General features: G+C 37.7%; 2 protein-coding genes across 3 annotated transcripts; one reads left to right on the top strand and one right to left on the bottom strand.

Moving 5' to 3' along the window:
* The first annotated feature begins 3,864 nt into the window (after positions 1–3,864).
* Positions 3,865–14,149, top strand: LOC127944656 (kinesin-like protein KIF3B). The gene is made up of 9 exons (XM_052540755.1): positions 3,865–4,129; positions 7,568–9,079; positions 10,088–10,189; positions 10,527–10,649; positions 10,904–11,022; positions 11,608–11,724; positions 11,814–11,919; positions 12,093–12,310; positions 12,415–14,149. Exons 2-9 carry the CDS (start codon positions 7,649–7,651, stop codon positions 12,521–12,523), a joined length of 2,325 nt encoding a protein of 774 aa, XP_052396715.1. The 5' UTR covers positions 3,865–4,129; positions 7,568–7,648; the 3' UTR covers positions 12,524–14,149.
* Positions 14,150–14,568: 419 nt separating this feature from the next.
* Positions 14,569–20,913, bottom strand: LOC127944657 (protein-L-isoaspartate O-methyltransferase domain-containing protein 2-like). 2 transcript variants are annotated; one of them, XM_052540756.1, is made up of 6 exons: positions 20,758–20,913; positions 18,860–19,218; positions 17,897–17,999; positions 17,647–17,818; positions 17,181–17,304; positions 14,569–16,500 (listed from the first exon to the last, which is right to left on the bottom strand). In XM_052540756.1, exons 2-6 carry the CDS (start codon positions 19,164–19,166, stop codon positions 16,013–16,015), a joined length of 1,194 nt encoding a protein of 397 aa, XP_052396716.1. In that variant the 5' UTR covers positions 19,167–19,218; positions 20,758–20,913; the 3' UTR covers positions 14,569–16,012. The 2 variants fall into 2 exon arrangements, with proteins under 2 accessions (XP_052396716.1, XP_052396717.1); XM_052540757.1 differs by having other exon boundaries at positions 18,860–19,214.
* Between the last annotated feature and the right edge of the window lie 72 nt (positions 20,914–20,985).

Here is a 20,985-nt window from a genome sequence, read left to right as displayed (position 1 = left end):
AAAAAGCACACAATTTAACAAAAATGTAAGGCTACTGGAAATGTCATCTGCACCATTAATGTTTGGAAATAAAGCTAGTTGAACCAAATCAGGTCATGCAAAGCATACTGAAACACAGTTATTGCTCTGTCTGAATCTCAAGTAGCATTTCAAACACACACGCACACAAGCAGTTTAAATATATATATATATATATTAAAACTTTTATATGTGGACAAATCTGTAATAGGGTCATTGAAAGACCCTAACTGTGACATTTATAATGTCCATTTTCAATTAATTACAGGCAAATTATAAACTATTTAAACTAAATTTAAACTGTTTTGGTCAATGGTACAATATATGTTTGTCTATCTGCACATAAAAATAAATAAATAAATAAATCCACAAATATAAGTGCTGAAATAGTTAGATTTGTACAGTTTTAACAGGGTGATTATTGCTAGTTAACCAGAACTATATCTAAAAATATATAGGTAAATAGTTTATAATTTACCTGTGATTCTGAAAATGAAAAGTATACATTTTTAAGTTTATAAAGTTTTAACAAGAATGCTGTGTCAAAACTCACCGAGACGTGAAGGGTTAACGTTCTCTTCGCAGTGCATTATGGGATATCTAATGATCATTATATATCATTTTATATATTGGTCATATTTTTTAAGTGATTTTAGTTAGTTCCCAAGGTAATTTTTCTAATGTTCTAAAGTTTAGGGGTTTCCACTAATATTTATATATTTTAAATAGTTTGAATATTTTACAGAATTTTTGTTTAGTTATAATAACTCTGGTTCAAACTGATCATTGGCTGTTCCATGTTGGTCATTAGATCAATCCATATTTATCATAAGTTGTTCCATCAGCTGGCGGCTGGATCAGAAACAGTGGCTGATCATCTATCTAATGACTGTCCGACACACTAGTAGATCAATAGGAGAAAGTTCAAGTTATTGATAAGGTATGGTATGCTTCTGTGTTTCTCTGTAACAGGTGCATGTCTCTTACAGTGAGTATTTCTAGTTGGAGCCAGTGAAGCACCACAGTGTGGTGAGTCTAGAGGACTTCATGGAGCACTGGTCAGAGAGTGGCCTTCTGCTTTCAGTCAGCGGCTCACAGGAGCATGGACAAAAAGAGCTGTCCGATGAAGGTAATAAGGGTCTTCATTCTTCAAGGTGCACTTCATTTCTGTATTTTTGCTAGACCTTCATAATCCGAAATTCTCTGAATAACTGCGCCTCAAATATTCTTTCTAATGTATTATGCCGCACGCTATAGAAACACTGCCATCTATTGGACTTTTTGCAGATCTGCACTTTCTTTCATACCATGAAAGCATCATGCATTCTAAATATTCATGACAGTGCACTTGTAATGCATTCTGTTGATTCTCATGCAGGCCGGAAATCCTTTTGGTCCACTTTGGGACCATTTTGTAGTTGATTTTGATCACTCTGTTCTTTTCGGAGGTGTGTCATCCAGCTCCTACTACCCGCCGCACTAGATAAAGAGGTTAATTAACAATTCAATAAATCAATCAAAAGTGACCGTATAGATTGACATTAAAGACTTTTATAATGTTACAGAAGATTTATTTCAAATAAACCCTGTTGTTTCGAGTTTTGAAACATTGCATTTTAAAACGTATTGAAAAATACAAATTAAATATTTCACAATATTTCTGCAGTGATTTTGTTCAAATAAATGCAGTTTGGTGAGAATCAGAGACTTATGAAAATACATTTTATAAAACAATTCATAAAAAAAATAGCACTGACACCAAATATCTGAATGGTAGTAGTTTTTATTTTTCTGTATGGAAATGATTTATCCGGTGTATATATCTGTCATTTAAAAAAAATATATTGTTTATTTACATAATTATATATTTTACATTTATCTTAAAATAGTCTTAGATACTGACATGGCATAAAAACATAAGTAAAAAGATTCAAATGGATATGATATAAAAAAAATAATACAGTAAATGATGTGATCTCATCATAAAATTGGTTCTCCAAAGGCCTAAGTGAATTAATGTGGATGATTTTATTAGATTTCTGAAGTACCAGCATACCAAGTGTGAAATATCAGGCTTGATGTGGCTTGAATTTGATGATATGTGTCATATCCTCTTAACAAATCTTATTATTCCACACAGTAAAATGCCTGCAAGCTTCTGAAGTAAGGTGATACTGGTCCACCGTGCAGTGAAGCATCAGAACATCAGTGCTCAGTCAGTTTACATAGCCACCGACTCTGAATTGCATACAGCAGAGATTCAGAAACTCTTCAAGGACAAGGTGAGGATCAACAGTTTAACATTACAGATTTAGTAAACAGAATATGAAGTGGATGACGCATTTTTTGCAGGTGAAGGTCATGAGCTTGCATCCGGACACTTCTCAGATTGACTTGTATGTCCTCGGCCAGGCCAACCACTTCATCGGCAACTGTGTTTCATCCTTCTCAGCCTTTGTTAAAAGGGAGAGAGATGTTCACAGGAGACCCTCATAATAAGCTATAAGTTATTAAATGAAGGGAGAACAAGAAAGTTCATTGCGTTTCTTTGCATTTCTCCCATGTTGCACTACTACATTTACTATGAGAGCAACCATGATTTCATTATAACATTGATATTGTTGTACTAGAACGTTTGTGTCGACTGACTCCTTTGCATTTTTTTGAGGATGTAAAAACTGCCCCCTGTGAGGGTTTAAAGGTTTAGTATTAGAGTAGAGAGAAAAGTCTTAATTAGTCAAGTAATATGTATAGTTGGAGGTCCTTTAAGACCTCCAGAGGCAGCCAGATGTGCAGTGCTTTAGTGATTGTTGAAAGCGAACAAATGTATCACTCTATGAAAAGAATGTATGTCACGGACTTTCTGACGTCTAATAGTAATGCAAGTCAGTGTGAAACCATATAGCAGAAATGTTTCATAAATGTTTTAAGATGTACAACTTCCAATGACATTCCTCAAGTTAGTTTTCAGCAGTGAACTAGCAGTATGTTGTGATTTATGTCCTTTGGTTTTATGATTATTTAAAAGGCTTTTAAAATGTAAATCAAAGGAGTACATATGCGTTTATTATCTCTGCACAAGAAATGCACTGAAGAAAAGTTTCCACTGAAATGCAATGGTTACTCCAATGCAATTCAACATTTTGGAGTTGGTAAGACTTTTTTTTAAATGTATTTGAAAGAAGTTTCTTAAGCTCATTAAGGCTATATTTATTTGATAAAATAGAACAGAAATCTTACAATTTCAGATAACCAAATTCTATGTTAATTTATTTTAAAATGTAATCTATTCCTGTGATGCAAAGCTACATTTTCAGCAGCCATGACTTCAGTGTCACATGATCTTTCAGAAATCATTCTAATGCAGATTTTCTGCTCAAGAAACATTTCTTATCAATGGTGAAAACAGCTGAACTGCTTAATATATATATATATATATATATATATATATATATTTTTTTTTTGTAGAAATCAAATTTTTAAATTTAAAATAGCATTTTTTTTTAAATAGAAATGTTTTGTACCCTAATATAAATGCCTTTACTATTACCTTTGATACTTTTAAAGCATCCTTTCTAAGTAAAAGTATTCATTTATTTAAAAAAAAAAAATTGAATAAAAGTAACCGTTTATAGTTTTTGCAATAAATCTGTGCATGGAGTGTTTCAAATTTGTCAGTTTGAAAAGTTATTTATTTAAATTTGTACTTCTTAATCAATAAAACCATATTAAGTAATACAATAATTTTACTATTAGAGGTAATCTGATGCTATTCCATTGTTGTAATAACAAAAAATACAAACTACATACAAATCTATAATGCCCATTTGAAACATCTTGTAAGTGCGCGATACAAGGATCGATCCAGCAGCAGCAGCAGCAGCAGTAGCAGCAGATCCATCCCGGCCTGCAGGGGGATCACAGCACATCTCCCTCCCTCCCTCCCTCCCTCCCTCCTCACAGGGACAGTCATGGCTGACGGAGTTCATGAGGAGAGATACGGGTAATTTTGTATGTTTCAGAGGTTTGAGAGGTACGTGCTTCTGATGGATATGAAGGCGACGGTGACCTTCGGCGTACTTTGCAGGTTAAACTGTCCTGCAGTGTCGAGGTGAGTCACATTATGTATTTATAAAGCGTGCTCTGTATAAATGACGCGGTTTGTTTGCTGTTGCCAGGCCGCTTGTTTTGAGTCTCCGAGGAGCTCCATCCTCATCGATCCGTTTATATATCTTGACAAGCTCGTATTAGCAATAGTCTATAATTGAACTTTAATAAAACATTATAATAGCACGATGAAACTGACATTTTCAACAAAACGGGCTAATAGTGCGTAGTTTTTGACTCTTTAGTCTATTATTGACCCTTATATCTCGCTGTATTATGTGACAACCGGTGCTGAGATTAACTCAGTTAAGCCAGATTTACAGGGATATTTACTATTCAATAATATCTGATGGGTTGATGTGAATTAGCACTGTTGCTACAGCTAATGTAACAGTTAGTAGATAGTGCTTTATCCTGTAAATTATTATGACCAGTCTTTGAAAAATGATAATTTGGGAACAACACGAGCTGCTTTAGACGTTTGTTCTTCTACAAATATAATGTGTAATACTGAGTATACAGGTTTGCTTATGAAAATGATTATTTAGGAGTGGCATAAACGACTCTACAGGTCTGTGCTTGTGGAAATGTAGTAGTATGTATCTTAATATCACTTTCAGTTAGGTCTGTACTTTGTCTGAATAGTTGTAAAGCTAAACACAGAGTAATACAAATTGCGATACACTGTTTAACTTAACACAACTTCTTTGGCAAAAGTGATTTTTTCTGACCTTAGAAGAAAAAGTTGGTTTTGGTATTCCGTCAATACATCAATAGGATAATGCACTAGATATAGAGACAACATTATGAGATACTAAGTCATAATTATGGCATAGGTCAAAATTATGAAAAGGTGATATATTTTAACTTTTTCTATCATTTCTTTATCTCACTGGCATAGAGTAGAGATCAACCGACAATGTCCTAAATTGAGGTCACTGCTTGCCTAGTCTTATTTGAAGTTACCCTAATAGGAGTAACAGTGCAGCTTTTAAGCTTGAAAGAGTTAAATATTTTCTGAAGCACAGTACATAAAGCTTAAATGAGATTGTGAAAAATAACTCTGATCAAAATTAGAGATCACTTTCAGATACCTCCCAGTTCTTTAATTACATGTCAAACCCCCACGTAACACTACATGGCCTAACTTTCCATTTCTAAAGTGACTGAAACCCTCCGACAGCAGGTTGTCCAGATGAAGAACAAGCAGCCATTTCAAGAGAAGTTGGTCATTCCAAATCTGTGATAGAATATTGCATCTTTTTACAATGAGTTTATCCACTTATTCAATATCGCCCTGTTCCAAAGTTCACTTTAGTATTGAAAGCAGGGTCTTCTACACTTCCTCTGCTTTTTTGACTGCTGTAACCTTCAGAAATTCTAGTTCTAATTTTTCTTTGGGCTTACAATCATTGCTGTCCTACTAGCATGGTATAGCCACAACTAAAATGACTTCAAATTTTGAACAATGAATATTATTAGGGGTGCTCCGATCACGATCGGCCGATCGTTATGCGCATCTCGTCAGTAAAGCCGGTTCTCTAATCAGCGGTTAATTCCATCAGGTGCGTGATTTCACATAGAGCAGCTGTTACTACACAGAGCCGTTGTTAATAGAGAAGATGCGCAAATCACGCTAATTTTCAGCGTTTATTGGCCCATCTTCTCAGTTAACAACAGCTCTGTGTAGTAACAGCTGCTCTATGTGAAATCACGCACCTGATGGAATTAACCGCTGATTAGAAAACCGGCTTTACTGACGAGATGCGCATTAACGATCGGCCGATCGTGATCGGAGCACCCCTAAATATTATTTCAACTTCGATTATTATATTCAGTTATTGAATATAATATAATTATTATTTCTGAAAAAAATCAAGTGTTCATAAATGGTTCTCTCCACTGTAGTATCTCATAATTTTGCCTTTTTGTTTGATAGTTATAAAAAAAAATAAAAAAAAAGCATAAAAAGTATTACTTGAGATTTACTAAAACATTATTTATTTTTTTCTTATTCGGTGGAAAAAATGGGATTCCATATACAGGTGCTGGTCATATAATTAGTTGATTTATTTCACTAATTCCATTCAAAAATTGAAACTTGTATATTATATTCAATCATTACACACAGACTGATATATTTCAAATGTTAATTTCTTAGAGCTCTGTGTCCAAGCACATTAATAGAGAGGTGGAGGGAAGGACAAGATGTGGTAGAAAAAAGTGTACAAGCAATAGGGATAACCGCACCCTGGAGAGGATTGTGAAACAAAACCCATTCAAAAATGTGGGGGAGATTCACAAAGAGTGGACTGCAGCTGGAGTCAGTGCTTCAGGAACCATTACACACAGACGTATGCAAGACATGGGTTTCAGCTGTCGCAATCCTTGTCAAGACACTCTTGAACAACAGACAGCGTCAGAAGCATCTAAAGACAAAAAGGACTGGACTGCTGCTGAGTGGTCCACAGTTATGTTCTCTGATGAAAGTAAATTTTACATTCAGGGTCACAGAATCTGGAGGAAGAGAGGAGAGACACACAATACACATTGCTTGAGGTCCAGTGTAAAGTTTACACAGTCAGTGATGGTTTGGGGTGCAATGTCATCTGCTGGTGTTGGTCCACTGTTTTTTCTGAGGTCCAAGGTCAACACAGCTGTATACCTGGAAGTTTTAGAGCACTTCATGCTTCCTGCTGCTCACCAACTTTGTGGAGATGCAGATTTCATTTTCCAACAGGACTTGGCCCCTGCACACAGTGCAAAAGCTATCAGTACCTGGTTTAAGGACCATGGTGTCCCTATTCTTAATTGGCCAGCATACTCGCCTGACCTTAACCCTATAGAAAATCTATGGGGTATTGTGAAGAGGAAGATGCAAGCAAGCAAAGCAAGACCTGAGCAGTGCCACAGACTGATCGACTCCATGCCATGCCATATTGTTGCAGTAATTCAGGCAAAAGGAGCCTCAACTAAGTATTGAGTGCTGTACATGCTCATACTTTTCACGTTCATACTTTTCAGTTGGCCTAGATTTTTAAAAATCCTTTCTTTGTATTGGTCTTAATATAAAAATTTAAATAATATTCAATTTTTCTGAGATACTGAATTTGGGATTTTCCTTAGCTGTCAGTTATAATCATCAAAATTAAAAGAAATGAACATTTGAAATATATCAGTCTGTGTGTACTGAATGAATATAATACACAAGTTTAACTTTTTGAATGGAATTACTGAAATATATGACCAGCACATGAATGTCAAGTAAGCTTTATTTACTATATTTTGTTGTTTAGCAGATATGTACTTATTCAGTATTTGTATGAAAAAAGTTACCACAGATTGCTTGCCAAAATAAATCTAGAAAAATAGTTCAGTGTTTGATTGCTGTAACCATAAAACAAGTTTGTTCATCTTTATTGAGCTGCATCATGTTTTGCAGGCTCTGACGCTGGCAGCACCATCACTGTGAAATAAAACAAACTCATTAGGAGACGCCAGTAGATACGCCAAAGCCATCAAAATGTCTAAAAGCAAGAGCTCTGAATCTGTTAAGGTAGTGGTGCGTTGTCGTCCCATGAATGAGAAAGAGCGAGCCGCCAACTTCCAGAGGGTGGTCTCAGTGGATGTGAAGTTTGGGCAAGTGGCCGTGCGCAACACTCGAAGTGCGTCCTCCCATGAGCACCCAAAAGTGTTCACCTTCGATTCTGTCTATGACTGGAATTCAAAGCAGATGGAGCTCTACGATGAGACTTTCCGGCCATTAGTGGACTCTGTACTTTTTGGCTTCAATGGGACCATCTTTGCATACGGCCAGACGGGCACCGGAAAGACTTTCACAATGGAAGGGGTACGAAACGACCCCGACAAGAGGGGTGTCATTCCGAACTCCTTCGAACACATTTTCACACACATCTCCCGCTCTCAGAACCAGCAGTACTTGGTCAGGGCTTCATACTTAGAGATTTATCAAGAAGAGATCAGGGACCTTTTATCGAAAGACCAGTCGCGCCGTCTGGAGCTCAAAGAGAGGCCGGATACGGGTGTCTACGTTAAAGACCTCTCTTCATTCGTCACTAAAAGTGTTCGTGAGATTGAGCACGTGATGAACGTGGGGAATCAGAACCGCTCGGTTGGTGCCACTAACATGAACGAGCACAGCTCTCGCTCTCACGCGATCTTCGTCATCACCATTGAGTGCAGTGAGTTGGGTCCTGATGGAGAGAACCACATTCGGGTTGGGAAACTCAACCTTGTTGACCTGGCAGGAAGTGAAAGACAAACCAAAACTGGTGCTCAGGGCGAGCGCTTGAAAGAAGCCACCAAAATCAACCTCTCTTTGTCAGCTTTGGGTAACGTCATCTCAGCGCTGGTGGACGGGAGAAGCACCCACATACCGTACCGTGACTCTAAACTTACAAGACTGCTTCAGGATTCCTTGGGTGGAAATGCCCGTACGGTTATGGTGGCCAACATTGGACCTGCTTCCTACAATTTGGAGGAGACTCTTACCACGCTACGCTATGCAAATCGCGCGAAAAACATCAAGAACAAACCCCACATCAACGAAGACCCCAAGGACGCCCTGCTTCGGGAGTTTCAGGAGGAGATTGCCCGCTTGAAAGAGCAGTTGGAGAAAAGGTCTGGCAGGAAGAGGAGAAAAAGGAGGAGGAGGAGGGTTGGAGAAGGAGGAGAGGAGCTAGAAGATGGGGAGGGTGATGATGATGAGGAGGAGGACGATGACGACGAAGAGGAAGGAATAGATGTGGATAAGAACATTGTGGATTATTGGCATGAACAACAGGAGAAGCTGGAGAAGGAGAGGAAGGCCATCATGGAGGACCACAGTCTGGTGGCGGACGAGAAACAGAGGCTGCTGAAAGAGAAGGAGAAGAAGATGGACGATCTTCGCAAAGAGAAGGAGGCTTCAGAGATGCTGGCGGCCAAAGTTAAGGTTAGAAAGTACAGACCTTGGATTGAAATCTACTTTTGTTCAGAAGTTTATATATTTATGAAAGAAGTCTCTCCTGCTCACCAAGGCTACATTTTATTTGACCAAAAATGCAGTAATAACAGTAATATTGTGAAGTATTATTGCAATTTATAATAACGTTTCTATTTGAATATATTATAAAAATGTAATTTATTCCGGTGGTTGCAATGCTGGATTTTCAGCATCATGTTTTTTTGTTTTTTTTTCGGGATTCTTATACAATTAGAAAAAAAAGAAAAGAAAAACTAACTATATTTTGTAAATGTATACATTTATTTACTGAGTTTTATGTGTCATTCCTGAACAAACGTTTCAGGAAAAAAAACATGCTCACACCAAACTTTTTCATGCTAGTATATTTATTTATTTTTTAATGAATATAGTACAATTATTGCAAATATTCTTTGATGGGGAAACCAACAAACAAGCAAACAAACAAAAATATTGCGTTAAATTTTTAAAATAATTAAATATTAAATGTAAAAATTGTTCTTTATATCTGTAAACATTATACAATTTACATTTATACATTAAAAAAAATTATAATATATGAATATAAAATATACATTTAATATAAAATATACATTTAAATTAATCATTTTTGAATTGCGCCATTGAAAATATTGGCAGGATAATGGTTGACTTGACCAATCTTGGCCTTTTTTTTTTTTTTTTTTTGACTGATTTATTATAAGAACCAGCTTGTAAGAGTCATTTGTTTTTAATTAGACTACACTGATTGCATTGTATGTTGTTTTTGCTGTACAATTGAAAAACGTTTGCCCTCATTTTATTACTCTCATTTATCATTTTATCATGTTCAATGTTCGCTGCAAACTTACAGATTTAAAGAAATCTGTTGAAGACAGATCATTTCAGGAGCAAATACTCTTAACAGTCCTTCCCTCAGTTTAGCTGATATCGTGTCATCGTGTTTGACTTATCTGACAACCAATTTTTCACTTTTAGGCCATGGAGAGCAAGCTGCTGGTGGGAGGGAAGAACATTGTGGACCACACCAATGAGCAGCAGAGGATTCTGGAGCTGAAGAGACAGGAGATAGCAGAACAGGTATAGTTTCCAGGTGCACACTGTGGAGAGATTGAGCAAATTAAGAAGAAAAAAAAAGTATAATAAATGCTGCTTCAATCTTTTTTTTTTTTCTCACTCAGCAGTCCTTTCTGTGTTTGTTTGGAGCTGCATTTATGCAACTTACAAAGAAGTTCTGATACAATTTGTGGCCTGTCGTTGTGTTCAACAGTTAATTTATATCTAGACCATGATTGGACAGAAATATGCATGTACATTTGTCATTTTTTTAGGATGTTATAAACATTATATGAGCAGTTCCACATTGGCTTGTGAAATGCAAAGATGTTTAAAACATTCATAACGTGTGTGTGAGTAGAAAAGGCGGGAAAGGGAGATGCAGCAGGAGATGGAGTGTCATGACGAAGAGACACTGGAGCTGAAAGAGACGTACAGCTCCCTGCAGCAGGAAGTTGACATTAAGACCAAGAAACTGAAAAAGGTAGTTTCTGTCCGTCTATCTGTAGTAGTGTGCTTTTAAAATGATATTAGGTGTGCATGTGATCAGGTGTATTTTTAGAGTCCAGCTGTATTCTCTGTGTTCTCTATCATGGCAGATCTCCGTCCTCCTTGTTGAGAATCATTTATACTTGACTGAATTTGACTTCCTATTGCTTGAGTTTGTAGACCAAATGCCTTACCTTTTCTCTGAAGAACCTCACCTTTTTTTTTTTGTATGTCCCGTCTTTCATGCAGCTCTTTTCCAAGCTGCAGTCTGTGAAGGCGGAGATCCAGGACGCCCAGGATGAACACGTCAAATACAGGCAGGAGCTGGAGCAGACGCAGAATGAGCTGACCAGAGAACTCAAACTCAAGTATGTCACCATTCTGAATTGCTTTGGAATAGAAACACAATCTGGTGAATCCTGAATCGATACTCTATCAACACAAAGACTCACGGTCCTACCCTTTACACGTATCTTCCACTTCCTAGTAGATCCCATCAGCATGTTTTGTCTTTTGTTGATTCAGTGTTTGGTTAAAAATGTCATGTTTTGTAATACTAAAGTAAAAGTAATAACATAATTTCCTTACACAATTTAATAAAAATGTTAACGTACACATCTAAATTTATTATTTTCATTTTTTTATGTCACTTCCCGTTTATTTTTCTCTGTATTTTGGCTTTACCACATTATGATTTTTTCAAATATTAGTATTTTTATAAATTGCTTCACTATTTCTAATAATAATAATTTAATAAATTGCTTAACTGTTTATAATAATAATAATAAAATACAGTTGTATCACTCTTGACTTTTTGGAATTTATAATGCAAAAAAAATATTTCGAAAAAAGACAAATCTATGAATGAATTGCATTTTAGTAAAAAAAAATAAAATAAATAAAATAAATTCAGCATTTCATTGACCCATTAAGATTTGTGTTGTACCCTCCAGACATTTGATCATTGAAAACTTCATCCCACTGGAAGAGAAGAACAAGATTGTGACAAGAGCCACTTTTGATGAAGAAGATGACCTTTGGAAAATGACCCCCATCACCCGCATTCAAAAGTATTTCGACTTATCACAACTGAAGTATTTGTAGGCCTACTAACATCCTTCCCTTCTTCATTATAATGTTTCATCCTTCTTTTTTTCAGTGATCAGCAGATGATGAAAAGGCCTGTTTCTGCGGTGGGCTACAGACGGCCTCTGAGTCAGCACGCACGTGTGGCCATGTTGATGCGGCCTGATGTCAGATACAAGGTATGCTGCTGACACTGTTCCCATAATCCCCCGCGTGACACCACACAAAGGCTTCGGTTACAATACTCCCTCACTCTTTACAGCCACACAGATGAGCTCAGGAGAATCAGACTTATGTTATGCTCTTGCTCCTTTGTCTTCATCTTTTTATATTCTCCCCATCCGTCTTCCAGTCTGAGAACATCTTGCTGCTGGAGCTGGACCTGCCCACACGGACCACAAAAGACTACGAGGGCCCGGTGATCGCACCTAAAGTGGCTGCGGCTCTGGAGGACGCTCTGAGGGAGGAGGACGAGATCCAGGTGGACGCCTCTGGTCTTCGTGCCAGCCTGGGCTCCAGTCCAGGCCTCAGTGCCTCAGCTGCTGGGATTTCCAAGAAACCAAAGTCAGGGTGAGATAAGATCCCTCCACCCTCTCCCTTTTTGTGTATTTTTCACCTCTTTGTTTATCCTACCTTAATATACTTTTTCGCTTTTCCCCACAATCCTCTCACAGCCGCCCAAAAACTGGCAAGAAGATGAGCACTCCAACTTCAGCTCACAGCCCTTTGTCCGGCTCAGGGTCCTCTCTTTACCCACAATCCCGAGGCCTTGTGCCAAAGTGACACCGGCCCTCTGTGAAAACCTTCTCTGCTCCATATAAACCGACCGGTTCTGGCATTAAAGTCATCCGTAAAGTAAAGTCAACACAGAGACATATTTAAGAAGTTTGACCATCTTGTGTTATTTAAACCCATCCAATCAGCTCTCAAACTACCTTGATGTTAGATGTCGCTTCAGCATCCCTTTCATAGCACAACAACAAAAAGTTCAGCTTGGCAATCCTTGGATCTCAATGTATGATGAAGTTCCACAGATTTAGTTTGTACTCAAGCAAAATGTTACATGTTTTGTGTGTGTGAGGTCATTGAGACAGCAGACGGTCTCGGCATTGACCATAAGTGTCAGTTACGTCATTGTGGGGGTGTTTTTGTGTGTGTCCGGTTGTAGGACAAACAAATTTCTCACATCAAGTAGCTGATTTGGGCCATAAAAGCACAGTATTGTTGTTCGACGAGAGAATAAACACATTATGTCATTGGCTAAGACCCAAAACAACCTTTTAAGCCTTTCTCGAAGACTCTTCGAGTCGCTTGGACTGGGGGAAGGGCCCAGAAACACACCCCTGACCAGGCTGTCAGCGCTGTATCCAGTAAGGAGTTAGGGGGTTTAAAGGGCATCACATACTAAAAATATCAGGGGTCCAAGGTGCCTTAGATTCTCTTTACATACAGAGGTTGGGTCTGAGAGTCCCTTGACCTGATAGCTGGACAGTAGAACCTGTAATCCACACCAAACCCCTGTGGATGGTTCCTGAATGCTTTGAACTATGCTCAAAGTCTGTTGTATTGAGCAAGCTGGATTTTTAATATTCATGGGGTTCTGTAAACAAGAGTTTGACTTGACGAAGTCTTAAAACTGTGTGGAGCTGTCAAACCTTGAACTAGTGAAGGTAATACCATTGCCTGCTGCTACTGTGGGGTTCTTTTACCTCTTGTGTCATAGCATAGGGTTTATGTATATTGAGACATGTAAGGAAAAAAATCTGCATTCTCATTGCAGTTGTGTTAAAAGTCAAAAATAATAAATGCAATCTTAAAAGTTATTACCATACTAGTCAGTTTTATATTCAAGCAATTGTAGATAGTTTTTAAGTCGTATTTTCTTTGCTTAGATTTATATGGTTTATTTTTGAATAGGTATTATTTAAAGTTGTGTACAAATGATTTTTTTTGCATATGAGATTTAAGTATCATTTTCATGTCGTTCACTGCGTTCTTCTGTGTTAAGTGGATTACGTCATCAAATAGTAAATGCACAGCTTTTGGATTGTCAGAATTTTGGTACTGCGAATCCTGATGCTGGAAATTGAAGTGAGTGTGCAATCTAATCGATATTCATAATACCACTTCTGGCTGTGATGTTGGATAAGTCATTAGTTGCTGTTACATTATTTTAGAATCCCATAAGAACAGAATGCATTATAGGCAAAACTGTTTGTAGTCTAATATTTCACTTTTACCTTCTTCCATGTGATGCATGAGTTCAGTGCTAATAACCACACTGAAAAAATAATTTTCATGTTCACACAGATTTATTTTTTTGTACAATGTTTTTGAATTTGTATTTGAGTTTAGAATGCAAATGTCCTCATTGTCTTAACCATCTTTTAATTAAAGGATGATTATCTATTTGAGGGTGTAAGAGCTGTTTTTTCCCCACCCATTTATTCTGCTTGCATTATTATTCCACCCAAATCACAATATGACTTCAATAAGTAATACAAATAACCAGACTTTTTAATGTTTCACCTGAACTTCATCCTAGTCCAATATTTGTTACATTTTTATTATTACTTACGAACACTGTTTTTACACCAGCCAACATGAAACTTGACAGAAAATAGAAAAACAAGATTACAATTTTTATTGTTTAATATGTGCATTGTGTTAGTGAAAATGAGCTGAAGAATAACTGAAGCTGAAAGGGTTTGTGAGCTAAACATCCCAATTCTGAATTCTCAATCTACAGTAAATGATAAATAATAATAAAGTTTTGGAATGTCAATTTCATACTGTAATACAAATAAAATGAACAAAATGATGCTGGCCAGTGTGCAAATTCAAACTTTATTGAAGGTTCTGTCACCTACAAGCGCACAGTTGTTTCAAGCAAAACCTGGTAGATATGCTTGTATGTCAGATGATTAAAGACTTTTCTTCCAATATCCTGGATTTTATGGGCTACCTAAGCATTGGTCTCATCAAAGAGAATTCAGGAGAAAAGCTCCTGCACAGAAAATCAAACTTAAAAATAGAAAAGTCCTAACATTTTGGTCTTTTTGTTCTTGAGTAAAAAAAAAAAAAAAATTTTCCTAAAGTATTCCTGAGTAGGGCCTAAGATTCTGAGCACAAAGATTGAAATCCATGAAAAATACCCAAGTGCTTCATATACCTTGAATTTTTGGCAATTATCAATAAATAGAATTTTACTAAAAAAATTGTCTTTATTTTAACACGGTCTTTACAATATTTTTTGTAAATGTCAATCACTGTGTATAATTCTGACGGATGAAGATTCTATAGTAACTGGGTCCAAAAATGATTTCTGCCTTCATTTGATTGTGGAATAAAGTTGCCGCGTCAAATGTGATGCCACAAACAATGGCAATCAAATTTGCATGTTGTGAAATGTTTCATACCACCACAAACTCCAATACGGTCAAAATGTGGGTGCGCTACACATGCAGACGTTATTTCATTAATTGGGAGAACATAGTAGAGGCGAGGAAAAGAGTTCAAATTTAGGGTCTCGTGTAAAGGTTAAGCAAAATTTCACAGGCAAAGAAAGACCAATGTCAACAGAGTAGCAATGCATGAAACACAGCTCATCAAGCAGCTTTTTGTTGGTTAACGCGGCAAATTTGCATGACCAGCTTTGACACGAACTCTGCTTAAGGAACTTATTTGACCTCGTACGAAATTCCAACTGCGTGAAGCACCTCTCACACAGAAGTCACTTTCAAACCAAGCAGCTTCCGCTGAGTTGTGGGGAACTTGCTTGACCAACGTGTGTGAGGAACTTTTCCATCCTTGCGCGAAACTCCCAGTCGCGCAGATTCCTATCGAAATGACTGGATTTCACCAAAATAGGGTAAATGTGGCCGCACCTAAAAGCTATAAAAAATACTAAATCCCTTCATGTCAAACTATGCCACATCCCAAAGTGATGCTACTCTAAAAGAGCTCACAGCTACAAGCATTTCCCACAGGGACAATGTATCGCATCGTACACTTTTGATAATCTCAATCAAGGGAAAACTGAATTAAAAAGAGCTGTGTGAGCTCAGGCGATTCAGGAAATGAGCTGTTCTTCAATTCCATCTCTGTACATCGTAAATCAAAGAGCTTTGCTTCTCAAAGGGATATGGATATCATGATGTCATTCATTGAGGACTTAATTGTCATGCTAATCCAGCTAAGAGGAGGAGGAAGAAGAGAAAGGCTTCATGTCTTCACATCTAATCGTCTTAGCACTACACCGCATGTGTTATCTCACTTCTCCCTGTAATACAGCAGATACATCTTCAGGGGTTCAGGTAACGGGAGTCTTAGAATCTTCTCCCTCAGAATATTAACGGGAGGTTCTGCATGAGCGCAGCCGCCTTTGCTTTTCTCCTCTTCGGTGCCGCCGCATCCTTCCTCATACTCCTCGGGCAGGTCTTCTCTCGCTCTGCGGCAACCGATTTCCTCTTCCTCCTCCTCTTCCTCTTCTTCCTCTTCCACTCCTCCAGGGTAGTTGCAGTCGTCCATGGCCGTGGGAATCATGGAGTCGTGGAGAACCACGGAGTTGACGCACTGGCGGTAGAAACGGCGGCAGAAGCGGCGGCGTTCGAAGCGGGGCCCGTAGCGGTGCATGGCCCGGGCCCCTGGGAAAGACACCCGTCTCTTTGTGCGTCCTTCCCCCATAGCTATGGGCTGCCGAAGAGTGTGGCGAATAGCAATCCGGCACAGGTCCTGCAATGTCCGCACCTCAAAAATAGCTGCAAAGCAGAAAATGAGGAGGAAAGAAGAGTTTTCCTTTTTAGTTTAATAATAATAAAATTCTAATAAATTATAAACCTAATTTTTTTATGGACTATCATGCAACTTTCAATCTAAAAGATGAATTAATGTTTCATGCCTTAATTTGATTACCACCATTTTTTGACGACTAATTTATTTAGATTTATTTTCATATCACTAGATTATTGCATAACATTTTTATTTATTTTTTTATACAAAAAGTTACTAGATTTGTTTTAAATCTTTAAATTTGATTAAATAGTTATAATTACTTATGAAGAGAATGAAAGCTTCTTCACACTAAGAATTTGTTAAATTATAAATAATAAAATCTAAGAAAATTTGTACTGCAAGCATGTTGTTTTTAACATTTTTTTTCCCAAATAGTGGAATAATATAAAGGATTCATAAAAAAATAAAAAATAAAGATTTTCAGATTTAACATTTTTACATTTCACTCAGCATGGTTATTAAAACTTTACTACCGTAATTAAAGTTATTGCTATATTTAAGGTTGTGGGTGTGAATTACCCTTTACACTGAAGTAAACTTTCAGAGAATTACACAAATTCTCATTGGATTTGGTGTAAAAAATCATTTGCAATTAGTGTCCTTGTTTGTACTGGTCTTCAGGCGGATGATTTGTCAGTGAACTCACGTAAAGGGACACTCCTAGGTCTGCCATTGACATTCTGCTTTGGCTGGACGAGCGGCGCAAAGGTCACAGCGATGATTTTCTTGGTCTCCCAGGAGCTCTGACCTGTGCGGGTGATCTTGGTCAACTATAAAAGAGTTTCTAATTAATCACACTTATTACAAATCATTCCATGCGAATACTAATTACACGTGTGTGTACACTGATTTTGCTCGTTTATTTTTCTTAATGGGAAAAATATTATATATACAAAAAATATTAAGTGCTCATCTTGCACACATGGTCTTTAACAAATATTTTCCCCAAGTGAGACTAAAGTCATTCTATATGTCTCGGCCCTACTTCCTTAACAGGAAATGTCAACACAAGAAAGAAAACTACATTCATCAAACCACTGACATTTCAAGTGTCCTTTAAAACCAGCTGTGCGATAAGAAGACATTAACTTGATGAATAAACAGGAACCCACCTTCTCCTCCAGGGGGAGAACTAAGATCCCGCCAACCTTTAGCAGGTTCTTCATGTAGTTCTCGTACTCTTTCTGAACTCCTGCTCCACAGTACACCCTGTCATACTGCCGGCTCTCCGGAGGGATCTCCAGACAGTTCCCCACCACAAACGTCGGCTCACAGAACTCAAACCTGTGGCCATTAGACAAAATCAAGTCATTCGATTCAATTTAAAGCCAAAGTAAGGATGCACCACAGGAAATGACTCACTTGTCAAAGCTGTCGCTGGTTTTGATAAAGTAGTCAAATTTCTGATATGCATAATCGACCACATCTGCATGCAGTTCCACACCGTGATTCACACCAAACGGACCTAGTGACAGAAACGACAGATGTGTATTTTTATTCGAAATATGTTTTTTAAGTTAATCCTTCTAAAGGACAAAAAAGCGAATTGGTTAAGAAATGTATAAAAATCCAAGGTCCAACAAAAAAAAAACAAAAAAAGTTTAAGGGTCAGTAAGATTTTTTCTTTCTTCTGTTTTTAAAGAAATTAATACTTTTAATCTGCAAGGATACATGAAAATGGTCAAGTGTCAGGTCAGACGTTTAGGAGGCATGGAGTCAGACTTCTAACCAAAAGGTTGTAGGTTCGAGTCTCAGTATGGTTCTCTTTCACCCACGGCTGAGCAGAGACCCTTGAGCAAGGAAACAAACCTCCAACTGCTCCCCGGCTGCCCACTGTTCTAGGTGTGTGTTCACAGTGTGTGTGTGTGTGTTCACTGCTGTGTGTGTGCACATGGATGGGTTTAATGTAGAGCACAAATTCCGAGTATGGGACACCATACTTGGCCACATGTCATGACACTTTCACTTTCAAATATTCCTGACAAAAAGGTTTCTTAAAAAAATACTAAGCAGAATTTCTTGAGCAGCAAATCAGCATATTAGAATAGTTTCTGAAGGATACTGTGACACTGACGTTTGCTGAAAGTTATTTAAAAGTGTAATATTTCATAATGACGCAAGCCTTCATTTAAAAAAAAACCTTCCGACCCCAAACTTTTCGACAATAGTTTATATTCTCTCAATGTAAAGTTTTAATATTACACAACTTCGCTTCTCATCAGGTGGAAAATGATTCTTGTAATGTATCTTTTTAAGGATGTTTAGATAATTTTTACTGGAAAACAAGTCAAAAATACCAATAAATAAATGTTCAAGTATGCTCACCCAGTATAAGGCCCACCATGGTGCTGAGGTAACCCGTCCCACTGCCCAGATTGAGAAAAGACAGGCCAGGCTGCAGGTCCAAGGCCTCCATCACCTCCGAGTAGATACACGGAGCAGACAGATGGAGGTTCCCATGCCTCCAGGCCAGGTCTTTATACGCACTGTCACGGTACTCCTCCAGATAATAGTCAGCTCTGTCAATGGCTCTAAAGGCCCTCTCCACCAGATCGGAGCGGATGTAATGGGCCTCCTTCAGGTTGTCAATCAGCTCATCGTTGTCCTCACCCGCGCTCACGGCTCCACCCATGATGACAGCAGAAGAGCTTCTAAGAACCGCCCTGAGGTGTGCCTGTCACTGTCTGGAGGGAAAAGCAAAGCAGCTCAGATCAAACCCAGAGTAAGCTGACAATAAATTGGCAGAACATCCTCATTGAGCTTTAAAACACAAACATAGAGTCTGATATATCAAATAACAAACATGAAGGAAGAATTCCTAATTGAACAACACATACGTAGTTATAATGATGACACTGTTGTAGTGGTTTTAAGATCATGTTTTATTTAGTCATAAATGACACCTCCAACAGACTGTTGTCTAGCCGGTGGGAAGAAAGGAAAGAATGCTAATTAAGACAGCTGGATACGATAATGAGTCCATGTCAGATATATGTCAGGTCTGCTGATGTGCCAACAACTTGGCAAGAAGACTCACACTCGTCTTCTGCTCCTTCTCTTGCACTCTATATTTAGAGGTCAGACAATGCCAAGTAAGAAGTGGCACGCTACTGTGTCCCGACTTGAACTCTTGGCAGCGCCACCATTTAGAGCAGAGATATCATTTGTTTGTCATTTTGGCAAGCAGACAAAAAGCACATGGGTGGCTGACTTATTGCATGTCTTTTATTATATTTTTTGATAGATTTAATATTTAAATGTACTATTTTTGACATGTTATTAAGCATGTTACACATGTTAGCATATCAATGGTCACATTTGCAAACTGCAGAAAACTTCAGACTTTTAACAAATAATAGACTAACAATGTAAAATTGCAGAATTCAAGGTACTGTTACAATAAATGAAACAACAGTAACAGCTAGATTAAAAACAAATATGATTTGTTTTGGATTACCCTTTACCTACAACTACCTGATGGTAAAAAAAATATCTTATGTTACCTCATTGCTTGGTCTGATTGAGCAACTCAGTAATTATTGACTCGTTGGTCTGTGACCTGAAATACAACACGTTTTCAATGCTTTGTTTGTTTTAGTTTTGTACTTTGTTTCAAATGGCCTATAAAAAGAGTAAATTAAATATGTGCTCGGAACATGTGAGCTCATAAAAAAAAAATACAAATAGGATTGTTCAGTTTTGTTTCACAAATATGTCAACTTCGGTAACAACAACATTAAAATATCAGCAAATGCAAAATAGTGGGCTGGTCGTTTATTTTGTATGATTATATTGTCAAATTATTTTGAAATCTGTGATATCGAACTCAAAATAAAATGTACATTAGATCTCTTTGCAATTTAATCGAAAATATGAACTACTGAGGTCGTCAATTATTTACAACTGTAACACCACAGCGCTGTGTATGACAAACGCAGCCGAGCATCGGCAGTAGCATACTGCTCTCGCCGTTACACGACACTACAAAAAAAACATCTGTAACGCACAGAGCAGCGTGAATATGTGAAAACGGATTCAAGAAAACCAGGTGTAACACAGTAACCGTCATATATTATAGGTCGCGTCTGTGTTATGCATTTACCAACAGTTAACTGCAGTCGGTCTGTCTATGCACGAGGAGTAGTTTTGCACCACCACCGACATAAACAAAAGAGTCTCCGGCCACACTGCCACTTATTGCCGCTGCTTAGTCTACATCTTACCGTGTGTATTCGGGCCTCGTCGGTTGTCCCGTGGAAACCGACAATGTCCATCAATTACGTATGTATTACATATGGATGCAGGCACAATAACGCCTAACTTGACGGCGAAAAAAATGCATGCGATGTAAACATAAACCAGCTGACGCACTGACGTCACACGCACAAAGACGTCGCTGCTTTTCGTGGAGATTCGATTCATCTCAGTGACTCGATTCTCTTTAACCTTTT

The sequence above is a fragment of the Carassius gibelio genome, chromosome A23 (assembly GCF_023724105.1).
Source record: "Carassius gibelio isolate Cgi1373 ecotype wild population from Czech Republic chromosome A23, carGib1.2-hapl.c, whole genome shotgun sequence".
Classification (NCBI taxonomy): domain Eukaryota; kingdom Metazoa; phylum Chordata; class Actinopteri; order Cypriniformes; family Cyprinidae; genus Carassius; species Carassius gibelio.
Note: the sequence above shows the minus strand (reverse complement) of the source record. Positions and strands in the feature narration are given on the sequence as shown.